The sequence below is a fragment of the Arvicola amphibius genome, chromosome 12, assembly GCF_903992535.2.
Source record: "Arvicola amphibius chromosome 12, mArvAmp1.2, whole genome shotgun sequence".
Classification (NCBI taxonomy): Eukaryota; Metazoa; Chordata; class Mammalia; order Rodentia; family Cricetidae; genus Arvicola; species Arvicola amphibius.
Window position 1 is genome coordinate 139311312 of NC_052058.2, and position 25080 is coordinate 139336391.

General features: G+C 46.3%; 1 protein-coding gene across 2 annotated transcripts in view; it reads left to right on the top strand.

Moving 5' to 3' along the window:
• Positions 1-25080, top strand: part of Adamts17 (ADAM metallopeptidase with thrombospondin type 1 motif 17) — a 314297-nt gene that overhangs the window by 236362 nt on the left and 52855 nt on the right. For both annotated transcript variants that reach the window (XM_038314049.1, XM_038314048.1), the window contains exons 18-19: positions 2740-2899; positions 6710-6845. In XM_038314049.1, the coding sequence (XP_038169977.1) occupies positions 2740-2899; positions 6710-6845 (296 nt within the window). The remainder of the gene's footprint in view (positions 1-2739; positions 2900-6709; positions 6846-25080) is intronic.

Here is a 25080-nt window from a genome sequence, read left to right on the forward strand (position 1 = left end):
AAGCACGACTTGTCCGAAGCGCCTGCTCAGAAGTTCTCCCCTCTACCCTCTCCCCTCCCCACTTATCTGTGCCCCCTAGAGATGAGCTAACACTCAGATTATCTGGCCACCACCTACCGCGGGTGTTGAGTGCGGCCTGATGAGGGTGCTGACCCCTTGTAGTTTCGGCGGAGCTGAAAGCCAGCCAGCTTCCATGTGGGCCATAAACTGTCTGGGACTCTGCCAGGGATTCCATTGGAGATCATTTCTGCAAGTTGATCTCTGGGACCCAGGGACCCGTCCCAGGGCCATTTCTCCAGGATGAGATGTTTCCCAGTCAAAGCCTTTGAAACAACCGCCCACAACTATTCTGAGTTCAAAGCAAGTCTTCAGAGGGGCACAGAGGGGGCCCATGCCGAAGCATCAGCTGCTAGAGCTGTCCTTTGCCCTCTCTAACAAGCACTGAAGTGTGCATAGGGCCTTTCTTCACCAGATGCTCTGAGAAGCAGATGGGTCTTCAGCCCAGTGAAGCCTGTACCAGCCTCAGGCTGTTCGGACCATAACTGAAGTCAGAGAAAGTATCTCACAACCAGCTGAATTTTCAGCCCTTATTTAATATCTAACTTTTCCTCCCTTGAAATGTGCTCTTTACTCCACTTCACGTCAAGGATCCCTTGCCTCAGCATAGAAAGCCATGGTCCCCAAACTGTGGTGCGTACATTGCTTTCACAATCAGGGCTACCTACAGAGTCCTAGGGATCAGCATTTGAAACCAACTAGACACAGAAATGCACGAATCATACAAGGTTATGAAACTGGTTTCATATGGAGCCTCAACTTTCCAGCCTCATTCCCACACTGAGGGGAATAAAGGTCTCTGATGAAGACTACTCACTTCCTTTTGCTTAGTGTTTTGGAGGGCGGTGTTGTTGTGATTGTTGTTGTGATTGTTGTTGTGATTTTGTTTCCCTTTGGTTTTCAGCGGGAAGCATTTCCCCAAGTGCATGCGTGCAGGTCTATTAGCTGGGGAAATAGATAGGTATCGCGTCTACTTCTAGAGCTCCTGCCCCCATCCTTCCACTTAGCCTTGCAGGCCCAGGCAGCCTGAGACAATTCCCGCCTGTCACTTGACACTTCCATCCTGATCTTTCAGAGCCCAGGACACAGAGGTGGGCTGTGCACTCTGCCTGTAGTTCTCCCAGATCTTCGTGGCTAGAGATGAACTTGCTAGCCCCTTACCCCCAGAGACACTCACTGGTCTACAGCCAGGTTCCTCTCCCACAGGAAAGCCTGCTTTGCAGCATCACACACACACACACACACACACACACACACACACATCACATCTGCACTAGGTGGTCTGACATGGCATGACATGTTTCCCCCCAGGCAAAGCATAGGCCCTTTCATTCTGAACCCTCACTAGGATTTCAGATGCATGGTCCCCAAACTGCAGCTCCCACAGGCAGATACCTCTCTGCACCTCTGTCTACACTTAGTGTTCAGCCATGAGCCAGGCCTCAGCCAGGCAACAGGCGTAGTCATCATTTAGGCTCCATGACTGTACCCCAAGTCCCTCTGCCTCAGACTGCATCTTTCATGCACTTGAGTCTGACTTACTCCTGAGTCTATTACTGCAGTGTAGCAGTGACTGTGATGGAGCACACACACCACACACTGCAGTGTAGCAGTGATTGTGATGGAGGACACACCCTCCAGTGTAGCAGTGACTAATAGAAGACGCCATCTAGAGGGCAGCACTTGCCTTTGTTAGTGTTTATGTTGCTATGACAAGCACCATGACCAAAAGCATCTAGGGAAGGAAATGGCCTTTTTCATCTTGCACTTCCTGGTCTGTCACTGAGAGAGCTCAGGCAAGCAAGGCAGGAACCAGGAGATAGGAATGAAGCAGAAGCCATGGAGTATTGCTGCTTACTGGCTTGCTCCTCATGGTTTGCTCAGCCTACCTTCTTTTTTGTTTTTTTGTTTCGTTTTGTTTTGTTTTGTTTTCGATACAGGGTTTCTCTGTAGCTTTAGAGCCTGACCTGGAACTAGCTCTTGTAGACCAGGCTGGTCTCAAACTCACAGAGATCCACCTGCCTCTGCCTCCCGAGTGTTAGGATTAAAGGCGTGCACCACTACCGCCTGTATTTTATACCTTTTTTGGGGGGAAACCTACCTTCTTATATTACCCAGAGATGGCAACATCCACAACAGTCATCAGTCAATAAAATGGTGCCACACACTTGCTGATGAGCCATTCTTATGTGGACATTTTCTCTGTTGATGTTTCTCTTCTGAAATGGCTCTGGGTTGGGTCAAGTTGACCAAAACTAGCCAGCACCAAGTTTATACTCAAAGAAATGGTTAGTACTGGTCTCATCCCTTTCTAGGGAAAAGCAGCCTTTGTGTCTTTCACATTTGTGGGCAAATTGATAGGACTGTGGACCCTGCTGCAGGATATCGAAAAATACCACAAACAGCCTGTGGTTCACTACCCCAAACTCCTCCTGTAAACAGGCTGTCTGTGGATTAGAAAAGACCGGAATTCACCAATGATGGATGGTGTGTTCACCCCACACACCGCCCAAGTCCCTGAGGAACCTGAAACTGAGACTACACCTCTAGCTTTAACCGGCTTTGCTCTTCAGAAGAGAGCTGGCTAGCAGAGAAAGAGTAACAGCAGCTCGGATTACACCTTCAGCATTCTGTGGGTGCTCACCCCATCTCAGCAAGGCCTCCCTTTTCTCATGGCTCCAGGTGCTGCTCTTTCACGACCAGAATTATGGGATTCATTACGAATACACCATACCTGTAAACCAGAGCACTGAAAACCGGAGTGAGCCAGCCAAGCCACAGGACGCTCTGTTTCTCTGGACCCACAGTGGTTGGGAAGGGTGCAGCGTGCAGTGTGGAGGAGGTAAGGTGGGGGTGAGGGAGGTGAGGGTGCAGCTGAGGAAACACTGACTTTGGGGCCCTCTGCTTCAGTCTGCCCAGTGTGGAAATAGAAAATATATAGTTCCATAAGAACTTAGGCCCTGAAAATCTCAATAGAGCACATAGCCAAGGCTTCCCAGCTCCTGCAGGTTAGAGGGCCCACACTGCTCCGTGGCCTGGAGCTTAACCCTAGCAGTAGAGATTTGCCAATCATGTGAGTAGGTGGTAGGTATGAAAATAAAAGTGTCCCTGAGGATATTTAAGTAGATCTGCAACTTGGTGGAATGGGACCAGACGAAGACCTCACCAATACCCAAGTACCCTGTCCTCTTTGCCACAGTCACCCTCTCCAAGGTGCAAAGCAGAGGGTCCTCTGGGTTGGACAGAGCACACCTCGAGTGGGTCCTGATTCTGTGTCTCTCACGGCCTCAGGAGACAACCTGCCCCCTCTGTCCACACCTGCACATCGTCACCTCTAAAGTGTAATGACTGCTCCACACTTTCCACTATGGAGACTGCACATGAGCCAAAGGGACTGTCACACTGCAAAGTCCTGCAGTAGCAAAGGTGGGGTGTCCACTAGTAGGGAATTAAGAAGGAGCACTGGGAAACTGCCCGTGTTGTGATAAAGAGCTCCCCAGTCATGCCAGCAACTGTCATTCAACACAGTGGGTTATACTATAAAGACATCAAACTAGGAGAGGGCTTGTTGGGACCCAGAAGGCTTCAAAAAGGGGTGGGGGGTGAGAGAAGGTAACGAGGGAAATGACCGAAATTCAATATGTGCACATGGGAAACCATCAAAGAACAAAAGAAAGAAATGAAAGTTTTACCAAGGAGCAGCAGGAAAACTTCATTGAAGAAGGTATAAAGAAGCTGCTGGCATGGCTGCTCCATGGTATGGGAAGGTTTTTATTGTAGATAAGAGAGAGAAGATATCCAGAGGCATCTGGTAGAGTCCAGAGCAGAGGGAGGAAGGAGTAGACTGGACATGGCCAGGGCTAGGGAAGTGGGAAAGCAGGAGAGAGTGAGCAAGAGTGTTGGTGTCCAAAAGAGTTCCACAATAGCCCAGAATAGAGTATAACAAAGATTTATTTATCTGGGATAAACTCACAGAAAGAGCAGTGATCCACAGTCTTCTGCATGCACTGGGAACTGGAACCAAATCCAGCAGCCAAGAGACCTTTCTGCATTTATAGAACATGTGACCACACTCAAAGTGGGCAGTTATCTTAAAGGCTATTGGCTGAAGGAGTCTCCAAGCACCTCCCTCTTTTGTCTAAATAAAAGAGTTATCAGCCTAATATAAAACTATATACAATAAGAATAAATATCAAGAATTGTCCAGGGAAAAGAAGAAGTAAAAATATACATAAAAATTCAAAATATAAGCAGCATGAACAACATCAAAAGGGAAACTTATGCTCAATGTTTCAAAAGTTATCCTATCCTAAGAAATCTAAGTCTTATATTAAAAATGGATAAGTCATGAGAGGAAAGTAACTATGACTATCTAGTTTTCAACCCCATCAAAGACCTGAGAAGGGAACTAATATTACTTGAGTAAACAGGAAGTGCAATAAAGCAACTTCCAAAAGGTTCAAGAAATGACAGAGACAACCAGCTACCTGAGTAATCACCCAAAGTCTCATTTGCAACACAGGGGCAACCAACTTTGTCTAAGGCCTAGAGTAACTGACAGACCATTTTCAGAGGGAGGAAAAAATTTAAAACTGTCTACCCCATCTTGGCAAGGTCTGGCCGTCTTTTTGCTTGTACCCTGCTTGTCCAGTCTGGACACCGTTTTGTCAGTGGTCAAGACATGGGCAGTTCTTTGCCCAAAGGCCAGTTTTGTCAAGAAGAAAACAAGCTCCAAGTGGAGTGTCTTGGGTGCCCAGCATTCTCTCAGGAATAGATCAGTGCTTCCCGTTGCTGCCAAGAGGAATCATGTTTCATGTCGATAGAATTCTAAGTTATTTAAATGCCATATTCTACAGTTCTTTGAAGTGTTTGAAGGTTACCTATCTATGGTAATAGGGAATAGGGGAGAGAGAGAGAGAGAGAGAGAGAGAGAGAGAGAGAGAGAGAGAGAGAGAGAGAGAGAGCGCATCACACAAGTAAGATAATAAAGAACAGTAAGTTCGACTAAGAAGTAAGCTACCTCTGAGTCAGTGTCATTTATCCCCCCCAATAAGGCACTCGGGAGATCATAGGAGATGACACAAAGGATGGTGGATAAGACAGAGTTAGGACAGAGGATTGATCAGAGGGTTGATGAGGGCTGTCAGTGTCTACCCAGCGAGCAGGGTGGCAAGCTAGAACCCAGGTGCAACCCCACCCATCCCTCTCTTGAGTGGCTTGTCTGCTAAGATGATGTTGTCACATAGGCAGCTTGTATGGCCTTATTTAACATTCAAAGGGATCATCCCATTGTTCCTGGGCAGATCAGAGCCACAATGTGATCAAACCCTTAAGTTATCTCAGCTAACTATTCACACTAAATGTTTACTCTCTGCAAATTGTGACAACTGGCACAGCTTCCAGGTACCACCATCAGCCCTACCAGAGTACACCGTTTCCAGGAGATCTCTTGTCTTGGGGACTTCAGCTGTCCCTTATACTGTTGGCTTCCCACCCTCCCACTTTAGGGACCCGTGCCTGTATCTCCTCTGGGCAGCCCAGAGGAACTATAGTAGGCTGTGCTCCTCTGGGAACTCTGAACTGCCACACAACCACAGCTGCCTTGGTGACGCCACTGACTTCCAGTTCCTTCCATGGTCGAGCCTGCTGCTGTATCTGATGGCTCTTTGCTTTCATGTTTACATATGACTATGTTTGTGAGTCATAGGGCAGACATTGTGGCTTAAGACTCCCCATTTTTAAGTCATCCCTGCATGACCAGTTCTTCAAACAACAGATCCTACGAAGAAACCTGGGTCTACATAGTTGTATTGACTCCCTGTTCATCCATTATGGCCATTCTTCTCAAGCCATACCAGTGGCACTAATACAGCAGTCTGAAGTGTGGCGAAGCAAGCTGTCCCACTTGGGAAAACTGAGGCATAGAAGCATGGTGGCCACCTGTTGATGCTGTGGTCACAATGATGCTGATAGTGGCAAAGCCAACAGGCACCCAAACAGCTGATTCCAGAGGCCACCCTCCTATCCATCATCACTCAGCCTTCCTGACAAAGTTGTAACCATCAGATTGAGAGCTCATAGGGACTCTCAAAGAAAGGTTAATGGGTTTGCAAAGCTGCCGAAGAGCACATGGCACTGAGACATTAGCACCCCTGAGCTAAGTGAACCAGTGTGGGACACCTGCCAGAGCAAAGCAAGCCTGAATGTCCATCTCAGCAGCTACCTCACATCTCTCGGGAAACAAAGCAGTGACCACACTCTCAGTGAAAGCTGATACACAGGCATAACTGGGCCCAGATCTCCATAGACTTTAAATCTTAAGCATGCAGATCAAAAGATTAGCAATTTCTGATGGAAATGAAAGCCCCAAAGCAAAGCATTAGCTTTAGCAACTCCCAGGCTGTCCAAGGACACAACTGACCTGAAGGTCCTCCCACTTTCTCAGATTGTTCTAAAATATTACCCTGCTCCATACAACTCTGCTATGACTTAAATGCCCTATCCCTAAGAGAGCAGCTCCCCATCTTTGACAACGAACATGACTCACTTATTGATCAGTAATTGCCCCCCAAACTCCCTCCATAAGCCTGAACGAATGGCTTTCTAGGCATGTGCCTCCATAAGTTCTCAGTTCCCATGGTCTGGCTTCCAGGAGAACGCAGGACCATTGTATCGTGCACACGGATTGTTAACAAGACCACAACCCTGGTGAATGACAGTGACTGCCCCCAAGCAAGCCGCCCTGAGCCCCAGGTCCGAAGGTGCAACTCTCACCCATGCCAGTCCCGGTAAGTCCTGTATTCTGTGGCTTGGACCACCAGCATATTGGATAGCAACAGTTTGGATGAGGGGATGGTAATACACAGTTAACACCACAGATCCAGTCTGTGCCACATCCTACTGGTGTGGCCAGTGATTTTTTTTTTTTTTTTTTTTTTGCTTTTTCAAAGTAGTCATGCTGCCTGATGCTGGGAGCACATTCTGAGAATTACCTATTTAGATGATACAATGTTCGCTACACACATAGACTAACTGTGTAGGTGTGTTATAGTTTATTGTTCCTAGAACATGAACAAAATAGAACATTAATTTAAACACAAAATTGATATATATATATAGTTGGTAGACACAGAATGGGTAGGTTGGTGCTGCTCTAACACAGACTTCTCTACGGTGAATAATACTTTTAATAGGAGCACATTCTAAAATAGCAATAGTAATTGTACCATAGTAAGTACATGAACAGTAACTTATTATCATTACGGTAGTGTGTGCTGTGCTGTGTTGGGGCTGGAGAGATGGATCAGCTGGTAAAGTGCAATCATGAGGACCCTGTCTCTGTGTGTTTATGTCTGTAACCCCAGAGCTAGAGGGATGTGTGGAAACAGGCAGATAGATACCCAAGACTTGCTGGAACCAGTCTAGGCAGTTGGTGAGCTCTAGGCTCACCAAGAGACTGTCTCAAAATAAAACACAATAAAGTGATAGAGGGAGATGCCCAGCACTGACCTCTGACTTCCTCAAGATCATGCATAGGCAAGTATACCCCATGTGTATTTGTGTACGCTCATATATCCCAGCCCTCTCCAACAGTGATAAATGTGACAGCGCAGTAGGTTTGTTTCTATGCGTGCTGCCACATACATGGGTTGCACCGTGATGTGGTACAAGCAGTGGGAAGTTTTCAGCTATATTGTGATCTACAACACTCCTGCTGCATGCCCATGGTTGGTTCTGTCACCAACAGAAGCACCATGACACAGCACGGTTCTGAACGTCTGCCTTCTAAGCCAGAACACTAATGGAAATATACTGTCCTGGCTGGAGGGAAGCTTATAGGTCATGACTGACAGCATCTCACAGAGAAAACGTTGCTATGGGCACACACTTTTGACTGGCACCTATTGGCTCCCCGAAATCGCTTGTCTTGGAGGAAGAAGAAATAAGTGCTAGAATTTTAGCGTTGAAGAATAAGGGTCCAGGAGGTTAATGGGTATGGTTGACATGTCTCTGTGACCATTTGTTGCTATGTGGGAGCCACCTCAACTTCTCTGCCAGACCCAGCTGAAACATGAGATGGCCATGCTACCCATGTGCTCTGGGACATCTCATGCTACCCATGTGCATCGGGACATCTCAACTGGGATAAACTGGGTGAAGTGTGTTCACTAGCTGTATGCATTTCTTTCTAGTTGCTTCAGTGGCCTGGATCACGTGGTACTCCGTGACTCTAATGCATTGTGTGATGTTACCCCTCTGCCTCCCTTTCTGCCCCAAGTTGAGCAACTAGTTTTTTTAAGCTCTCTGTGTACCCCTGGCCTGATTCAGGAGTCTCACAATGTGTTTGGCTTTTGTATCAACCCCCTTTGCTTACACTGTTTTATTTTTTAATTAAATGTGTGTGTGTATGTGTGAGAGAGAGAGAGAGAGAAAGAAAGAGAAACAAAGAGAGAGAAAGTGTGTGTGAGAGAGAGAGAGAGTGTGTGTGTGTGTGTGTGTGTGTGTGTGTGAGAGAGAGAGAGAGAGAGAGAGAGAGAGAGAGAGAGAGTTTACACATACTCCATTGTAGTGATGAGCTGCGGGCACTACACTCCATGGCACGTGTGGAGGTCCAGGACATCTTTCGGGCATTGATGGTCTCTCTTCACTACGTGGGCCCTGGGTATCTAATTCAGGTTCCTGGGGTCGGCCAGGCGCCCTATCTTGCTGAACCATCTTCGCATCATTGCAGCCTTTTGTTAAACTCTTAGCTTGTGCTTAAGAGAAGATGGGAAGGAAGAGCAAGCAGGCGGTGTTCCTTATGTTGATTCTGTGAGCGCCTCCAAAAATAAGAATGAAAGTCTATGTCCAAGCTAAAGGCTTTAAGGAAGGTCTCATTCGGAAAGGTTTGAGTGCCAACTTGCCACAACCTAGATCACTAAGAAAAGATCTTCATTTGAGAAATTACTTAGATCAGCTTGCTCATGGCACCTCTGTGGAACACTAAGGAACAGGGCTTAAAAGCTGCCAATCAAAGGGTTTACATCCCATAATGATGGAGCTGTGGATAATGACAAGGAACTCTGGAGAAAATACAAAAAGGAACTATTTAAAAGCTAGAATGCAGACAGAAATTGGAGTGGAGTATGTGAACAGGAGGCCAGAGTGGCCCCATGTGGAGTTTCCATTGTGAGTTTGTCACTATGTGGACATTGTATTAGTTACTTTTGATTGCTGTGACAAAGCATTCAACAGGAACTGCTTCAATGAGGGCGGATTGCTTGTGACTCATGGCCTCAAGGGTTTGCAGGCGCTGTGGCTAGTGTAGGGAGCATGGCCTTGCAGCTCAGCTCATGTTAATGGTTGGAATGCATGTCAGTGCTGTCTGTGGGACTCTACAGATCAGGTAGCTGCAGCAAGAGTGCTGGAACCAGGGGCCAGGCTATGGCCTTCAAAGTCCTTCCCCACAGTAACTCACTGCTACCAGCTAAGCGCCACCTCCCACGGGTTCCATGGCCTCCTATCCTAGCACCACCAGCTAGGTAGGGAACAAGCCTTCAAACCATGAACTCGAGAGGAAGGTTTCAGATTCAGACCTAAACAGAGGCCCAGCTAGAACTGTGATGGACTGCTGGTGAATCCCACACATGCTCAGGGTGAGCACAGCAGCAGGAAACTGAGAAGGCACAAGATGCAGAAAGGAGAGAGCCAGAAGGGGACCCTCAGATGCCACAGATGTATTTGGTTCCATCCCTAAGATAAGCCACAGATGGGCCAGGTTTCATCTATTAGAGCTGAGGACAGAAGAACAGAACTTCTGTCAAAGCTGCTGCTTAGAGTAGTAGCACAACCCGGTGTGCTGCCTGCCAAGCCGGAAGTTTAGAAATCTACCATGATGCTCTAGGGGTATACCACTCAGTGTGATAGGCTGATCCAAGGTGAAATTTGCTGCATGTATAAATTATGTGCATAAAAAATGCCAGATTTCAAAGGGAATGAAATTATAAATATCAATGATCTAAGGTTGTAAGATAATAATATGGAATGGGATTGTATGGACTATAATCATCTAGAGTAACTGTATTTCAAATATTTTGGGAGAAAGTATATGTGTTTTGCTATTACTTTAAGTATTTATTTCTTATTAGGCAGAGCACATATGCCTCTCTGTATGTGTGGAGGTGAGAAGACAATTTTGGAGAATTGCCTCTTTCCTTCCACTCTGGGGCTACAGGACTGGAACTTAGATTCTCAGGCTTGAATGGCAAGCACTTTTATCTGCTGGGCCCTTTCACAGCCCTGGTGTTGGTTTTTTGGGTTTTTTTGTTTTTTTTTTTGGTTTAGATGTATTTGCTTTATAGCGCTGGGGTCCAACCCTAGGGTCTCACATATGCTGGCTCAGTGTTCCAGCCCTAGAATATACTACTGAAATGAAGTATGCAATTGTTTATTTTTTAACATTTATTATGTACGCAGTGGTCTACCTGCCCATATCCCTGCAAGTCTTCTAGAAGAGGGCACAAGATCTCATTACAGATGGTTGTGAGCCACCATGTGGTTGCTGGGAATTGAACTCAGAACCTCTGGAAGAGCAGCCAGTGCTCTTAACCTCTATGCCATCTCTCCAGGTCCCAACTGTTTCTTTTCACCGTTCCCACGACTGCTGGAAAATTCCAATGACATGTATGGCTCATATGTATGGGACAGCACTGGTGTGAACCAATGAGTCTCGCATTGATAATGTTCGGGATGTGTTTGGAAATTAGTAGTCATGCAAAGAAACGGTCGTGCCCCAGAGCCCATCAACTGTCATAGCCCCTCTGGTAGGAGGCGGGGCTCATGGGCCCCTCCTGGCTCCGGGCTAGAACGTTTACTTACGCAGGCAACCATAGCTGCTGTGAGTTTAGGAGCCATGACCAGAAGGTCTGTTGCAATCTGGTTCTCCCAACCTCTGACTCTTTCCGTCTTTCTACCTCCTTTTACGTGATGGTTCCTGAGCCCTGATGAGGAAAGTGTAGTGGTGATGCCCCTTGTGGCTGAACAGAACTTTCTCTCATCGTTTGATGATCCTGCTGCCCATCCTGCCCACTCTGCCCACTGAGATACTGGAACCTCATTCACTAAGAGCCCACACTCTAAAGGTCCCATCTTAGAATGGAGATACAATGAAGGGCACATTGTTACACTGGATGACTTTGTCTTGCCTGCTTGATTATCCCCTGAGCATCGAGCGCAGCCATAATCATATGCTGTGCCTTCTGCAACTTCCTTTCTTCCTGATCAGCCTCCTCCTGTTTACCAGGCACCTTCTCAGTGCTGGCTACTTACAGAGCTTAGAGAGGAAAGACAGTCTTGCATGCCTGCAACCTGACAGGCATGCTCCCATCCGTTATTTTTTTTTTAAATCTCACCCTCTTCCAATCTCTTTCTGACTCTAAAGTCAAATAAAGCCTGCATAAAAGAATGAGTGGAATTTCCACAAACCGAAGAGAAAATGAAATTGAGAAAAGATAAACCAACACCTAGAATTTTCTGGAGGGCTAGCAAAGGAAATACTGGCTGCGGTTCCAAGCTGGCTTGCTTTGTTTGTTAGTTTGTTTATTCTTGGACCATCTGACCCTTTACTGTTGTTTGAGATAGGCACATGAAAATGAATTGCCACGAGTCTGCAGTTGTTACCTGTTTAACTCAAGAAATGTGTCTGATAATAGAATTTGCAAGTCTTGCAAATCCTAGCAATATATATATATATATATATATATATATATATGCACACCAGTGTATACACAACTATGTATGTGTGTACACATGCATATGCATACTATATGTAAATGTGTATACAGCATACATCTATTTTAGACACATAACATACACATTTGAACAGGAACATCTGAACTATTGCAGAGCACTGTCTAGTTGTCATGTATCTTTCATAAGATCCTATAGTTTGTGGACTCGGGGTACTTGAATGAAAAGTGGAGAGTCTGGTCTCAGAAACTGAGGACTAGAAATAGAAAGAGATCAGACACACAAGTGAAACCTGCCTTGGGTATGGCAGGTATCACTTGGAGCCGTGTCAGGCCTAGAGAGCAAATGCCAGTTGGAATGGGTAGGCATAACTGGAGGCTAGAGGCAGTGGCCCAGAAGGACACCCTAGGAACTAACGGTGTGAACTTTATTAACGAAGCTAAAAAGAGCCTGCTGCTGGGCCTGGCACAGTGGAAGACCCTTTCTGTTATTGTTACTTCTTGACCTTTAAAACATCGTGGCTGTTTGTCTTTTTCCCCTCGCGTTTTCCTTTTTCTCCTGCACTCTTGATTTTCTTCGACCTTCTTTTTCCAGTGGGTTACCCCACAGTTTCCTTTCCCAAGTGCACACCACGAGCGCCTCTTTATTCTGAGTCGGTGCCTGGCTCTGTGGATGTCTCTCCCCCCCACTGCCTCCCCTGCCTCCCCTGCCTCAGCCATGTAGAATCTAGAATCTACACAGGCTGCTGGCCCCTCTCCAGAATCTCGCACACCAACACAAGTATCAGCAAACCTGGCCCCACCATTGGAAGGAGAGGCAGAAATCACAGATTGGATCAGCTGTTACGAGTGTGGCCAGCAGCCTTCGCCTTGCTGACCACAGTCTACGGGAAGAAAGCCCTGTCACTGGCTCCAAAAGAGGGATACTGTATGCCAGCCCTAGAGACCCAGCCACAGACAGCGCAGTGGGCTCCGCTCGGAGCCCAGAACTCATGTGTTACCAGGCTTAACATTTCTGCAGCCTTTTAGAGCATATTAGCCACTTGAAAAGCTATTCCAAGTTATTAGATATTTCCCTATAGCATTTATGATTTGAACCTCTTCCCAGGCAGTACATGGTGTACTGTACATTGAATTAGGGTGATTCAGAAAAGAACATTTACTTGCAATTGGATTGAACAGTCATCTGCAGAGAAGGGTATTTGGTTTTTAAATTTGTGTTCCTTCCTCAATTACCTTCAACCATGCTAGCCTTGTGTTTGGTTAAAGCTGAATGGAATACCACAGTTTCTTATTAAAGTATGTTCTGCGGCGTGCATGTACATGCATTCAGAGAGGGGGTTGGAAGACCCTAACTTCAGAATGAAGCTTGAAATGTGTGTGTGTCTTAAGCCACAGGTGCAATTTGAAAATGATGCTGTTGTTTAATCCGTTTCTTGCTACTATGAAACTTCAAAGACTTTTCCTGCCTTTTCCTGAAATGAAAACAGTAGGTGTAGCTGTGGAACAGTGGTCTACACTGGGCCTCCATGATGTGTGAATGGTGAACATGAATCTATATTAGCTGGATGCCAGAACACTTTACAGACGCTATCCAGATCCCAGGGCCTCACTTACATTCCAACTAAACAGTAAAATTTTGAAACCTTTCCTTGTTTATCAGAATTAGGAAAGCACAGGACAGAGGAAGAATGGTCAACTCCAGAGTTGCTTTCATTGCTTGTGTATCCCTCCCTTCCGTTATTACAGACAAGTGACTTCCCAGACACCCGTTTCCTAGGTACTCGATTCCTCCTGTTCGGAAATGACTCTCATACAAACTCTGCAGTGTATCAGAGAGGCCCTTCTCTCTCCCTGCCTTATCCCAATGATAAAATGGAGCATTTGATATTTCATTTTAACGTTTATGTCATGTTTTCTGGAAAGGAAAAATGCTGGACAATGTGAATGCAGTCATAGGTATTCCTCAAGACAGACAGCCCAGAGCGTAGCTTGCTGACCCCTGCCTTACGTTGCTACTTCACCTGCTGAGATATGGAGAGACCTGGCCCTCAGCAAGAGCCCAAGTTCTAAAGGTGCTACCACATACAAAGAAGAGCAGCTGGCACCCCAGGGTATGACCAGCCCAGATGTGGCCATCCATTTAAAGGGGGCACAGCTTCCTGGCTCTGACACCCCAGAGCCTGTCCTGTCCTGGGGGAGACCAGCTATGTAAAAAGAGGGTGCAGTTTCCTTCACCTGGATCCCCACGGCCTATCTGGCCTAGGAAAGGTCAGTCGTGAAAGAGGGGAACTCAGCTTCCCTGGTCTGGCTGCCAAGGTCCTATCCAGATCTGGGAGGCCATCCTTGAAATAGGGGTGGGCTCAACTTCCCATCCTGGCTCCCCAAGTCCTGTGAAGCCCTGCAGAAGCCAGCCATGGAAAGGGGTGCATCTACTCTGGCCTTGTTTCCCAGGGTCTGTTTAGCCATATGGGGGGACAGCTGCCCAGTCTGGTTACCAAGATCCCTCTGTCTTGGGGATGCCAGCCATGAAAATGAGGGAGCAGCTTCTCAGGGTGTTCTCCTGGCAGGCCCTGAAGAGGCTAGATATGGAAGAGGGTCCCCAGTTTCCCCCAGTAGCCAGACCCTGGGGAAGTTCTGCTTTATTACAAAGTGAGCCATCTGAAATGAAAAGGAAATGTATGTTCTTCAGGCTCCGGGAGGACGTCAGATGTCAAATGCTGTGGAATGAACGCTCTATGATTGAGGGCAATGATGGGAAATTCTCCAACTGGCAGAATTGCTGGAGAAGTTAACAACAATAAAAAAAAAAAAAGATGGGCATAGTGACCAGATCCTAAAACAGTCTGCTTCTCATGGGATCTAACAAGTTTTCTTAAGTTCGGTACCGGTCAACTGTATTAAAGCAACAGTCTACAGATATGGAATAACCATTTTCCATTAAAATGCATATTTTTATAGACATGCAATGAAAACAAAGGTATCATCATGCAGTAGCAGTGTCTGGGCTTCTTTTCCTATTGCTTTGATAAAACACTCAGACAAAAACAATTTAGAGGAAGAAGCTTTATTCTATGTAGCTCACAGTTCAAAGATACAGTCTGTCGTGGTGGGAAAGTAGATGTAGCCACAGCTGGTCACAATGGTCACAATTAAGATGGGTTTTTCCACATCAGCTCACAAAATCCAGACAACCCCTCACCAACATTATCAGAAGATAACCTTTATTTGTCGCTCACAGGTGTGCCCAAAGGCATACCTCCTGAGTAACTTGATTGAGTTGGCAGTTACCACTATCACAAGAAGCATAGAAATCAAACTTACAGATTTCTAAAAGCATGTTAAGCTGGGACATGCAGCCCAGTGGTACAGCACTTGCCTGGCATGTGCAGAGTCATGAATTTACTCCCGAAGGTTAAAAAGAAATTAGTAGAGGTGGAAATACTTTGTAATGACAATGTGTCTGTCAAGAAGATGCAACAGTTACAAAATGTGCCTGGCTTGGCCCCAGAGCCCTAGAGAAAATGTAACAGAAATGAAAGGAGAAATGGAATCTCATAGTATTAAAATGTCTTATCACACCCAGTTTCAGGAGTGGGCTTGAAAAACTAGGTAAATATTGGAAAGGAAACCAAAGGCTTGAACAGTCCTCTAAACCAACAAGACTTGAGCATCTTGAGAAGAATCCAACTGGTGTAACAAAGAACTGGGTGTATTCTCGGACCACAGTAGAATGAAATTAAAAATCAATAAGAGAAAGAAACTGTGAGAATTCAAAAATATGTAGAAATTAAATGATTTGCTTCCTAGATAACCGATAGGACAAAGAGAAATGATAGAAGAGACCCTGGTTCTGAGATGAACAGAAATGAAGGCTCTGCATGCCGAAACTTAGAGAATGTGATGAGAACAGTCCACAGAGACATTCTTAGCTTAAGAATTTTACATTTTAGCCGGGCGGTGGTGGCGCACACCTTTAATCCCAGCACTTGGGAGGCAGAGGCAGGCGGATCTCTGAGTTCGAGGCCAGCCTGGTCTACAAGAGCTAGTTCCAGGACAGGCTCTAGAAACTACAGGGAAACCCTGTCTCGAAAAACCAAAAAAAAAAAAAAAAAGAATTTTACATTTTAAAAATTTATGTTTACATTTATTCTATTTAATGTGTATGGATATTTTGCCTGTATGAATATCAGTACAACCACTTGTATGCCTGATACCCTTGGAGGCAAAAAAAAAAAAAAAAGACCGTGTTGGAGCCCCTGGAAGTTAAAGATGGCTGCAAGCCACCCTGTGAGTGCTGGGGATTATACCCAGGTCCTCTGAAAGAACAACCAGCGCTCTTAACTACAGAGCCCATGTTTACATTTTTTAAAAAACTAGAAAGGGGCTGGAGAGATGCTTCAGCAATGACCATTATGTTTTTCAAAGAATCAGTGTTGAGTTCGCAGTACCCATGTCGGAGGCTCGCCACCATAACTCCAGCTTCAGGGATTCAGTGCCTTCTTCCAGCCTCTGGAGGTACCACACTCACACCTGCACAAACCCACAAGCACTCACGTGTGCAAAATTAAAGATAAAAATAAAATCTTTTTTTAAAAGATTTCAAATTAGCAGCTTGGAAAAGCAACAAAATCCGAACAAGCAGAAAGAGGGAACTAAAATCATGAGAGCAGACATTAATGAAATAGGGAATGGAGAAAAACAACAAAACCAAAAAAATGGGTTATATGATCGAATCAACATAACTGGTAAACCTTTAGCTATATTGTTCAAGGGGACAAAACTCGAGTTACTAAAATTGCAGAAGAAGGGGCATTGTTTTCGATCTTACAGAAGCAAAGGGGACAGTGATAAATACCATGAAAAGTTGTATGCCATAAAGTAGAGAACTTCCATAAAATACATATACTTCTAGGAGGAAACAGACTCCCAAGCAGAATAACACACATCAAGAAACAAAAGCCGTGAAAACACCACAAACATGCCAGCAGTCATCACAGTGGCCACAAAAGCCTGAAGGCTTTCCTACAGTAGATAAAAGCATGACCCAGGATCTGCTCCGGCCATTTCTGAGTAACATTGTACTTGAGACTCTTGCCAAGTCATCTACCTAAGAAAATGAAATAAAGGGAGTCGTGCTGAGAGGAAAGGGGCAGAACTCCATGTGTGCCAACGACATAATCTTCTATTTATTAGAAATTCCTACAGACTCTACTAAGGAAACTGAATTAATCTCGGGGAGTTGCGAGACGATGAGCAAAATCAGATTTCTGTGTATTGCAAATGAACAAGCTGAAAATGGAATAAGAAACCAGTTGTAATCACGAGGTGTTAGGGGTTGAATGTGACGTGTCCATCACAGGCACGTTTATTTGAGCACTTGGTTCCCAGCTGGTGACACTGTTTGGGGGAGGTGGTGAAGATGTTGGAGCACAAACAGGCTGCCAGGAGCAGATCTTAAAGGCTCCATCGACTTCTGTTTCTGGCTAGAGTATCCTGTTGCCAGATCCACCAGATATGAATAAGCTGCACCACTCCAGCTGCGTGCATTCCTACCATAGTGGACTATGCCCTCCAAACTATGAGCCTAAATAAATGTCTTTCTCCCTTAAGTTGTTTCTGTAAATGTCACAGAGGCAAGATGAGTGACTAACACTCCTAAACACCAAGAAGAATAAAACATTCAGCGATAATTTCAGAACTCATAACCTGAAAACACATGGAAAGCCATCTCGCTCTCATGAAGTGGAATGTTTCAAGCAAGCGATACTCCACAGTTGTTTCCCCATTCAGTTTCCATAAAAATTCCATCTGCCTTTATTGTACCAATGAGCAAACTGATCCTAAAATTCGCGTGCAATTGGAAAGGGCTCAGTACAGCCAAAACAGTCTTAAAGAGAATACTGAACCTTGAAGTTTCATGCCTCCCAGTTTCAAATCTTAGCACGAAACTAACACCGTGTGGCGCCCTCACTCCAGTGCATGCCAAGAGCGACCAAGGGAGCTGAGAGTCTAGAGAGCACATCTTGGGTTTACTCTTGGGTTCCAAGAATGTCTGATGGGGCTTTTGTCCTTTCAGCCAGTGTGTCTGGTACAACTGGAGATCCACGTGCAAGAGCGACACGGTGCACACAATCCTGCTCATAAGGCATCAAGCTCCAAAGGCCTAAATGCATACCATAGGCAAAAATCTTCCTGGCATCGTTTTGCTATTAAGATACCAAAAGTATGAGCAACAGCAACAAAGTTAAAATCCATCAAAATTTTAAGGTTTGCTTTTGTTCGCTTTGTTACTTCAAGAGCGCCCATCAGGAATGTTAAAAAGTTAACCAAGGAATGGGAGGGAATTTTAAGGAAATAGTACTACTCAAGTAATAAATTAACAGATGACCCACAGACAGGCGTGCACATGTCCAGATGAGGTAGAGACAGATAAACCGCCCAAGTATACTAAGAGTGGCAATCAGTGTGGGGGCATTTAACCCATTCCAATCCATGTCCCCTTGAGACCTAGGATATACAAGAATCTGGAGTGGGACTGGTCTGTAGCCTCCGAGGTCAGCAACCATAGCAGAACCCCAAGAACCTACACTTGTAAATGTATATTTGGGGAGATTTTAAACCATACACCTTTTGTTCAGTTGCCTCTGGATTTCCTTGCCTCTTCCTTGTCCTTCTTTAGGAAGAGCTTGCTTGCAGGGTGTGCCCCAGGGGTTCTCATTCCCACAGACACTGGCCAGGAAAATAGGACCTGTTTTCAGATGCCAGCCATCCTCATGTTCCATCTCAAAGCTGCCCCGGGACTGGGGAGATGGCTCGGTCTGTAAAGTGCCTGCTGCACAAATGTGGAGCCCTGAGTTTGATCCTTAATACCCACATGAAAGCCGGCCAAGAGGCACATCTTTAACCCCTGTGCTGAGGATAGGGGACAGAGACCAATGGGTCCCCGAAGCCCTTTGAACATCCACCCCGGCTAAATTGATCGGCTCCAGGACCCGTGAGAGACCTTGACCCATGCAACATATTGAAAATAGCAGCACTTAGCGAACATGTCTTCATTTACTTGATTTTTCCCTTTTAACATATATACGGTCTATTAACCCTGTCCCTGAAGGGTTCGACACTGCTTTAGTTAGGGTTTCTATTGCTGCAGAGAAACGGCATGACCAAAAAGTAAGTTGAGGAGGAAAGGGATTCATTGACTTAAACTTCCACATCGCTGTTCATCACTGAAGAAAGCCCGGACAGCAACTGAAACAGGGCAGGATCCTGGAGGCAGGAGCTGATGCAGAGGCCATGGCAGCAGGTGGCAGATAGAGTGGCCGAGACAAATGTGATGCACAAAGTGGAGAGAACCGACTGGAAGTGGCTTGAGGCATTAAGCTCTCAAAGCCTACCCCCAGGGACATGCTTCCTTTAGCAAAGGAACAAGTGTTCAAGTGCCCAAGACTATAGGGGCATTTCTCATCTGAACCACCACCCGGGTTTATTCTGACACAGGGTTCACACTCAGAACCTGCCTCTCCAGGCTCGACATGGCCTCACTTCCAGGGATTGGTTTCCCAGTCACTCACCTTCTACCCTAAAAAAAGAACCATTGTCTCCTTTTCTTCTCATGCCTGGCATCTCTTCTCCTAAACCTGAAACAGAAACATTAGGGAAAGAATGGGCAAATGCTACCCACTAGTGAGACAATCAAAACAAGTCTCAACCAGATCTATGAGCCAAGATCTCTTTGGACAAAAACGGGGCAATTCTTTTCTAAGTAATACACGTACTCTGGAAATATTCCAACACTCATATTTTTTAAATAACCAAGCACTTCCCTCATAGTTATATTTTATATCTCTTGCTCCATAAGAAAATGCTAGAGCGTTTTGGAAAGACACCACCCAGGCTGGGTCCATAATGCTTCAAAGGCACGCTACTAAGAGCTGGGAACTGGGCTATTTCTGACCATCTCGAAGGATGCTGTGGGTCTGCATTTCTATTTTTTGTGCAAAGTTACTGCACTTTCTTAATTTTTTTTTATGTGCATTGGTGTTTTGCCATGAGCGTTAGGCTCCATGGAACTGGAGTTACAGGCAGCTGTGGATGCTGGGAATTGAACCCAGATCCTCTGGAAGAGCACTCAGTCCTCCTAACTGCTGAGCCATCTCTTCAGCCCTCAAGTTTCTGCACGTTTGACCACTCAGTTCCTCGGGACCTCGGGTGCCATATTTTTAATGCTTTTTAGTGAGTGTCTGTCTGTGCATGTGTGGGTGTGCAGATGTAAAGATGTGCAGGTGTGCATGCTTATATATGCATAGCACGTGTATGTGTGCACATGTGTGTAGAAGCCAGAGGACCACCTCAGGAGTCAACCTCAGGAACCTCCTTTGAAAGGGCCTGAAGCTCACCAGTTAGGCTAGAGTAGCTGGCCAGCAGGTCCCAGGAACCCTCTTGTCAGCCTCTCTCCAGGCTGGGAATGCAAGGGTATCTCTACACCTGGCATGCTATACATAGGTATCAGGGCTTGAGCCCAGATCCCCATGCTGGTGAGGTAAATACTCCCCCAACTGAGCTTCTCCCAGTCCTCTCAAAGGTTTAATAAGTCCCCCGGATTTCCCTGTGAAATACGAACTTATTCTCAGGTCCCAGGGATAGCAAAATTAGCTGTGAGACCCATCAGCTTATTTTTTTCAAAGGCTTCCTTTCAGCTGTGTGTCTACACATCCATCTTAAAAGACTTGATGCCATTGAAGGACTCAAATCAGAGTTTTCTTCAGGGCAACTCAAGGACATTGCTCTGATAGGGGAGAAACTGGTCTTTTTACCCTTCTCCTGGGCAGGAATGGGTTTATGTGGCCTGCTTCTCAGAGAGGCCTGGACGCTGGCATAAGCAAGCAGTGTTGGACGTGCCAGAGAGGGAGAAGAACAGGTAGGAAGTTGGCTCATGGTGCAGCCATAGTGACCTCCACCCCTAAAGTGCTGAGCACAGCTTGAAAAGGAAGGGAAGAGGTTTGCAAGTGAAGTGTCACGAGCTGCTTGTCCCAAACTCCAGTTCTAACACAAGGTAAGTATCCGCCATCTGAAAATCCCAAACTCAAAAACTCTGCAGCTTTCTGACATCCAACAATGATGCTACAGGTGGAAAACTGGTAGACTGAAAATAGCATATAACTTTTCCTCTAGGCTGTGTGTTCGTGCACTATGTATATAACAGTGTGTGTGTGGGGGGGGGGGGGATTGGTTATAGCCACCATCCCCCCCAAATACCTCATCCTATCTATGAAAATATCCAGAACCTGAAAACAATTTGGCTCGGGAAGCCTGGCCCTCTGCCGGCCATAGTGCATAACTAGGATGATCTCATGCTGATAGCCTTTTGATGTCCTGTCCCGTGCTGTCAGCTGCTATCAGAATGCATAATCACCCTGCTTCCCCAGGCTTTGATCTTGGAGGCTATCTTTCCTAACCTTCTCCAGAGAAGGATGCTCTCCGCAGTTTAGGGGTCGCTGGCCTGCAGGAGGCACTGCTCAGTGTGGCCTCCGTGAGAAAAGCAAACGGTGCCAACTGCTTCTTCTCTCGTTGAGTTGACATTGTTTATTATACGATAGGAGGGAAGGCGATTGTCCAATAAGCTAACATGACTGCCTAGGCAACTCCTGACCCCACCCACAACTCTGATGCCATGGCAACAGTGGGGCAATGCAAACAGGTAACTGGCCATCGCCAGCCTGGCAGCACATCCATGAACTAGGAGGCCTTTGATCCAAGATAACAGATCTGAAAGTACAGAAAAAAGAATATAGAGATGGGGGTGGGGGGTCCAGTACTCTGGATAAGAGGGCTTGCTGCTCATGCAGAGACTATAAGTTCAGTCCCAGCACCCATACTGGATGGCTCAAACCAGCTGCAGCTCCAGCTCTGGGAGACCTACACCTCTGGCCTCTGCGGGCACATTAACTCACATGCCCACACATGCGGAGAAGTACAAACCCAGAGATACAAAAAAAAAATAATAAAAATAAATAGTTGTTAAGGGAGCATAGAGAAAGTATGTAGAGTCGCTCCCAAAGCTGAAAAACAAACCAAAAATGTAAAGCAGATTTTATAAAAGATGTGTCAGGGCGAGTTGCTGTAGAGCTACCCCGCTTGGTCCCTGCTTTGCTCTTCTGCAGGCCTCCACTGTAAGTCCCTCCTAGGTCTGATGGGCTGGTGTAGCTAGTGCACATGCTCCCCTACTAGCCCACGTGCATCCCAAGGGAAACCTGAGGAGTCCACGTTAGAAGGAAGATGGCCACGGGCAGACAGGAACAGCCAGGCCCCTCGTAAAGGATGCAGATATCAGGGTCACACCACATGGCTCTGTGGTCAGAACCACAGCCAGTCCAGCTGCCCCTGTCCAGCGAGCTTTAGAACCCACAGGTCTGTCTGTTAGCATCAGGGCTACTGTACTGGAAAATTCCTGCGCATGGGTAAGAAAGGCAGCCCGCCCGGAATGTTACTCTTGGATAGGAACTTCCAGCATCAGCAGCTGCATGATTTTCAGAGCATGAGAGTTTCTTTTCCAAACTCTTGGTGACTGGGTGTGGTACAACCTGTTAGCAAACCCAGACTTCTCTCCACCACGGTTATTTCAACTCCCAAACTGCACTGGCCTGAGGTCTGGAGCCTTGGCTGTAACTTGACTAGGTGTGACAGCTGAAAAGGGAGTGGATCCTGTGGCTGTATCAGCTCCTCGCTGAGCCCTATTCTCTGCTCCCCTAACAAGGACTTAGTTCCCTAAGTCCCAGGGAATTTTTTTTTCAACCACCTCCTTAGAAATGAATTTGTTGTAAAAGTAGAAAGTCTGAAAACTCAGATTTTCCTTGGGCTAAGGAGATAGCTCATATACCAACGCCTCACAAACATGATACCCACGTTCCAGTCCCAACACACATAGTTTAAGAAGAAAGTTAGACATGATAAACATGATGTGCTTGTAATCCCAGTAGTAGGAAAACAGAGACAAGATTCTTGGGGCTTGCTGGTCAACCAGCCTAGCAAAATTGGTAGATTCTAGGCCAAGTGCGACACCCTGCCTCAAACAAAGTAGATGGCGCCTGAGGTTGACCTCTGGGCTACACACACACACAGGCACACACACACACAGAGGCACACAGGCACTCACACAAAGGTTTTTTTTTTTAAGTTATGGGTTATTTTTATAAGGTGAAAGTAATGCAGGTAGAAGATGTTCAAAGGCCCCTGGGTGACCAGTCTACCCCTGTAGGTGGGACAGTAAGGAGAAAAGGGACGGGGTGCTGGGCCGCTGCATGATTTAGGTAATCCCCATAAGTCATCTGGGGCCAGTACTTGGGCACAGCCCCTAATCCTCTGGAAAGTTGAATATACTTTCACCACCTTTTATGAATGAAGATTTCAAGATAAGTAAACACTGAGTAACTTTCTCCTGCACACCATGTCCTCCTGCCACGTGTCTTACATACCTCCTACTAACCCATTACATTTTCAGAAAAGGAGAAAACAGTGCCCCAAAAGGTCAAGAGAAGTCAGCAATGGCATTCTCTTAGCCCTTAGTTTAGGAATTGCTGCGGGGAAAGGGAGACGGCTGCAATGGCTTCCTTCTCTGAAAGTTAAAACATAGGTTTGAAGTTGTAAAGTTAAGTCATTCTGGTTTAAATCTTTAACATCCCCCAAAGGTCTATGTAACAAAGGCTTAGTCCCCAGCCATCGTTCCCAGCCATAGCGCTGTAGGAGACGGGGTTTCTAGGAGATAGATTCTGGCTGGGTTAGTTAGGTGCTAGGTGCTAGGCCCTGAAAGTGGGTAGTGGGAATTTGCCCTTTCCATCCCAGCTTCCGGGCCAGCATCAGGTGGGTGCGCTCCTCTGCCCTGTACGTTGCCTTACAAATGGCCCAAAGCCAGCGGAGCTGACTGAAGCTTGACTGACACCATGAGCCACACACACCGTTTCTCTGTAGAAGCTGACTTTTCTTGGGTGTTTTAACAATCGCAGTGTGGGGAGATGATTGACACAAATAGAACCCTCAAGGTTCGTCGTGAACATTAGGTTGATTCATTTTCTGGCTTCCTCTCTCTTTCTGTGTGTGTGTGGGGGGGTGGGGGTGGGGGTGGGTGTGGGGGGATATGTGTGTCTGTGTGTGTGTGTGTGTGTCTGTGTGTCTCTGTGTGTATGAAATGGAATTGTGTTAGAGCCAAAACAATTTCAGAGCCTGAGATATCAAAGATAAAGTTTTCCAATAAGACTCTGGCTTCACGGGCACTTGTTGAGGAAGACAGGGGCAGCCCCCCTCTAGACTCCACAAGCATTGCTTTCTCTGCCCATAGTTAGCTAACCAAGGGCCTGGAGAGGCTGGGGGGATTCCCACCCTGTCTTAGATCCCATGTGAGCAGTGTCTAGTAGAGTTACCAGGAACTGAAGAAGTGGCAGCCCATGGCCTGGGTCTGATGTTTTCTGAGTACGCCTGCCCGCTCAAGGAACAAACCTACAGCCTTCTGACATCTCCTCTACATCTTCCCTGGCCAAATAATGAGCTCACCCAGGTCAAGCGTCAACCACACAGGATACCTTTGCCACTCCTAATGCCACCTCTTTACTGATGCAGGTTTTGTCTTTCCCAAAAAAAGGGGCAGGGCCTGTATGATGCTCTGTTCCCTCCCGCTGGTATTTGCAGGGCACGTTTTGTGGAAACAAGAGGGCACACACTGAGGGCTCTCCCAATAGGGCATCCTTAGGCTGTGCTTTCCTTTCAGTGCCAACAACTCCAGAGCCCAGAAAGCCATTTTCACAAAGGAATGGATAAAGATTGGTAGAGGAAAGTCGCTCATCCCAGATCCCAGAATTCTGTGTGTCAGTGGTTACCTCCCCTGAGTTGGAAATGAGGTTGTGTTCCAGTTACAGGAGACTTTACATACCAAGAGGTGGGCATTTGACCTGGAGATGCTCCAGAGACAAAGAAGTAGAACTCAAAGGCTAGTTGGGGACCCTAGTGCGTGTGCAATTGTCCCCTGGTTAAATCATTTAGGTTCATTTGGTGCAGTTTGTCATGGACCTCATCCCTTTTGTGAATGGCATTGCCTGTCTGAACCATGATCCCATCCTGACCCCTTCCACTTGCCCTTCCCTTTTTCATAGAAATCCCTCAAACCCCTTATTTACCTGGCCATGTATTGCTGTGCCTTTTGCTTTATACCGCTGTTTTAAACGACAGAACAAATACAAAGTCAGTAAATCCCTGTCATGGGGAGGCACCAAGATACTCTACTAGTTAAGCTCAGTAGGCCAACTAG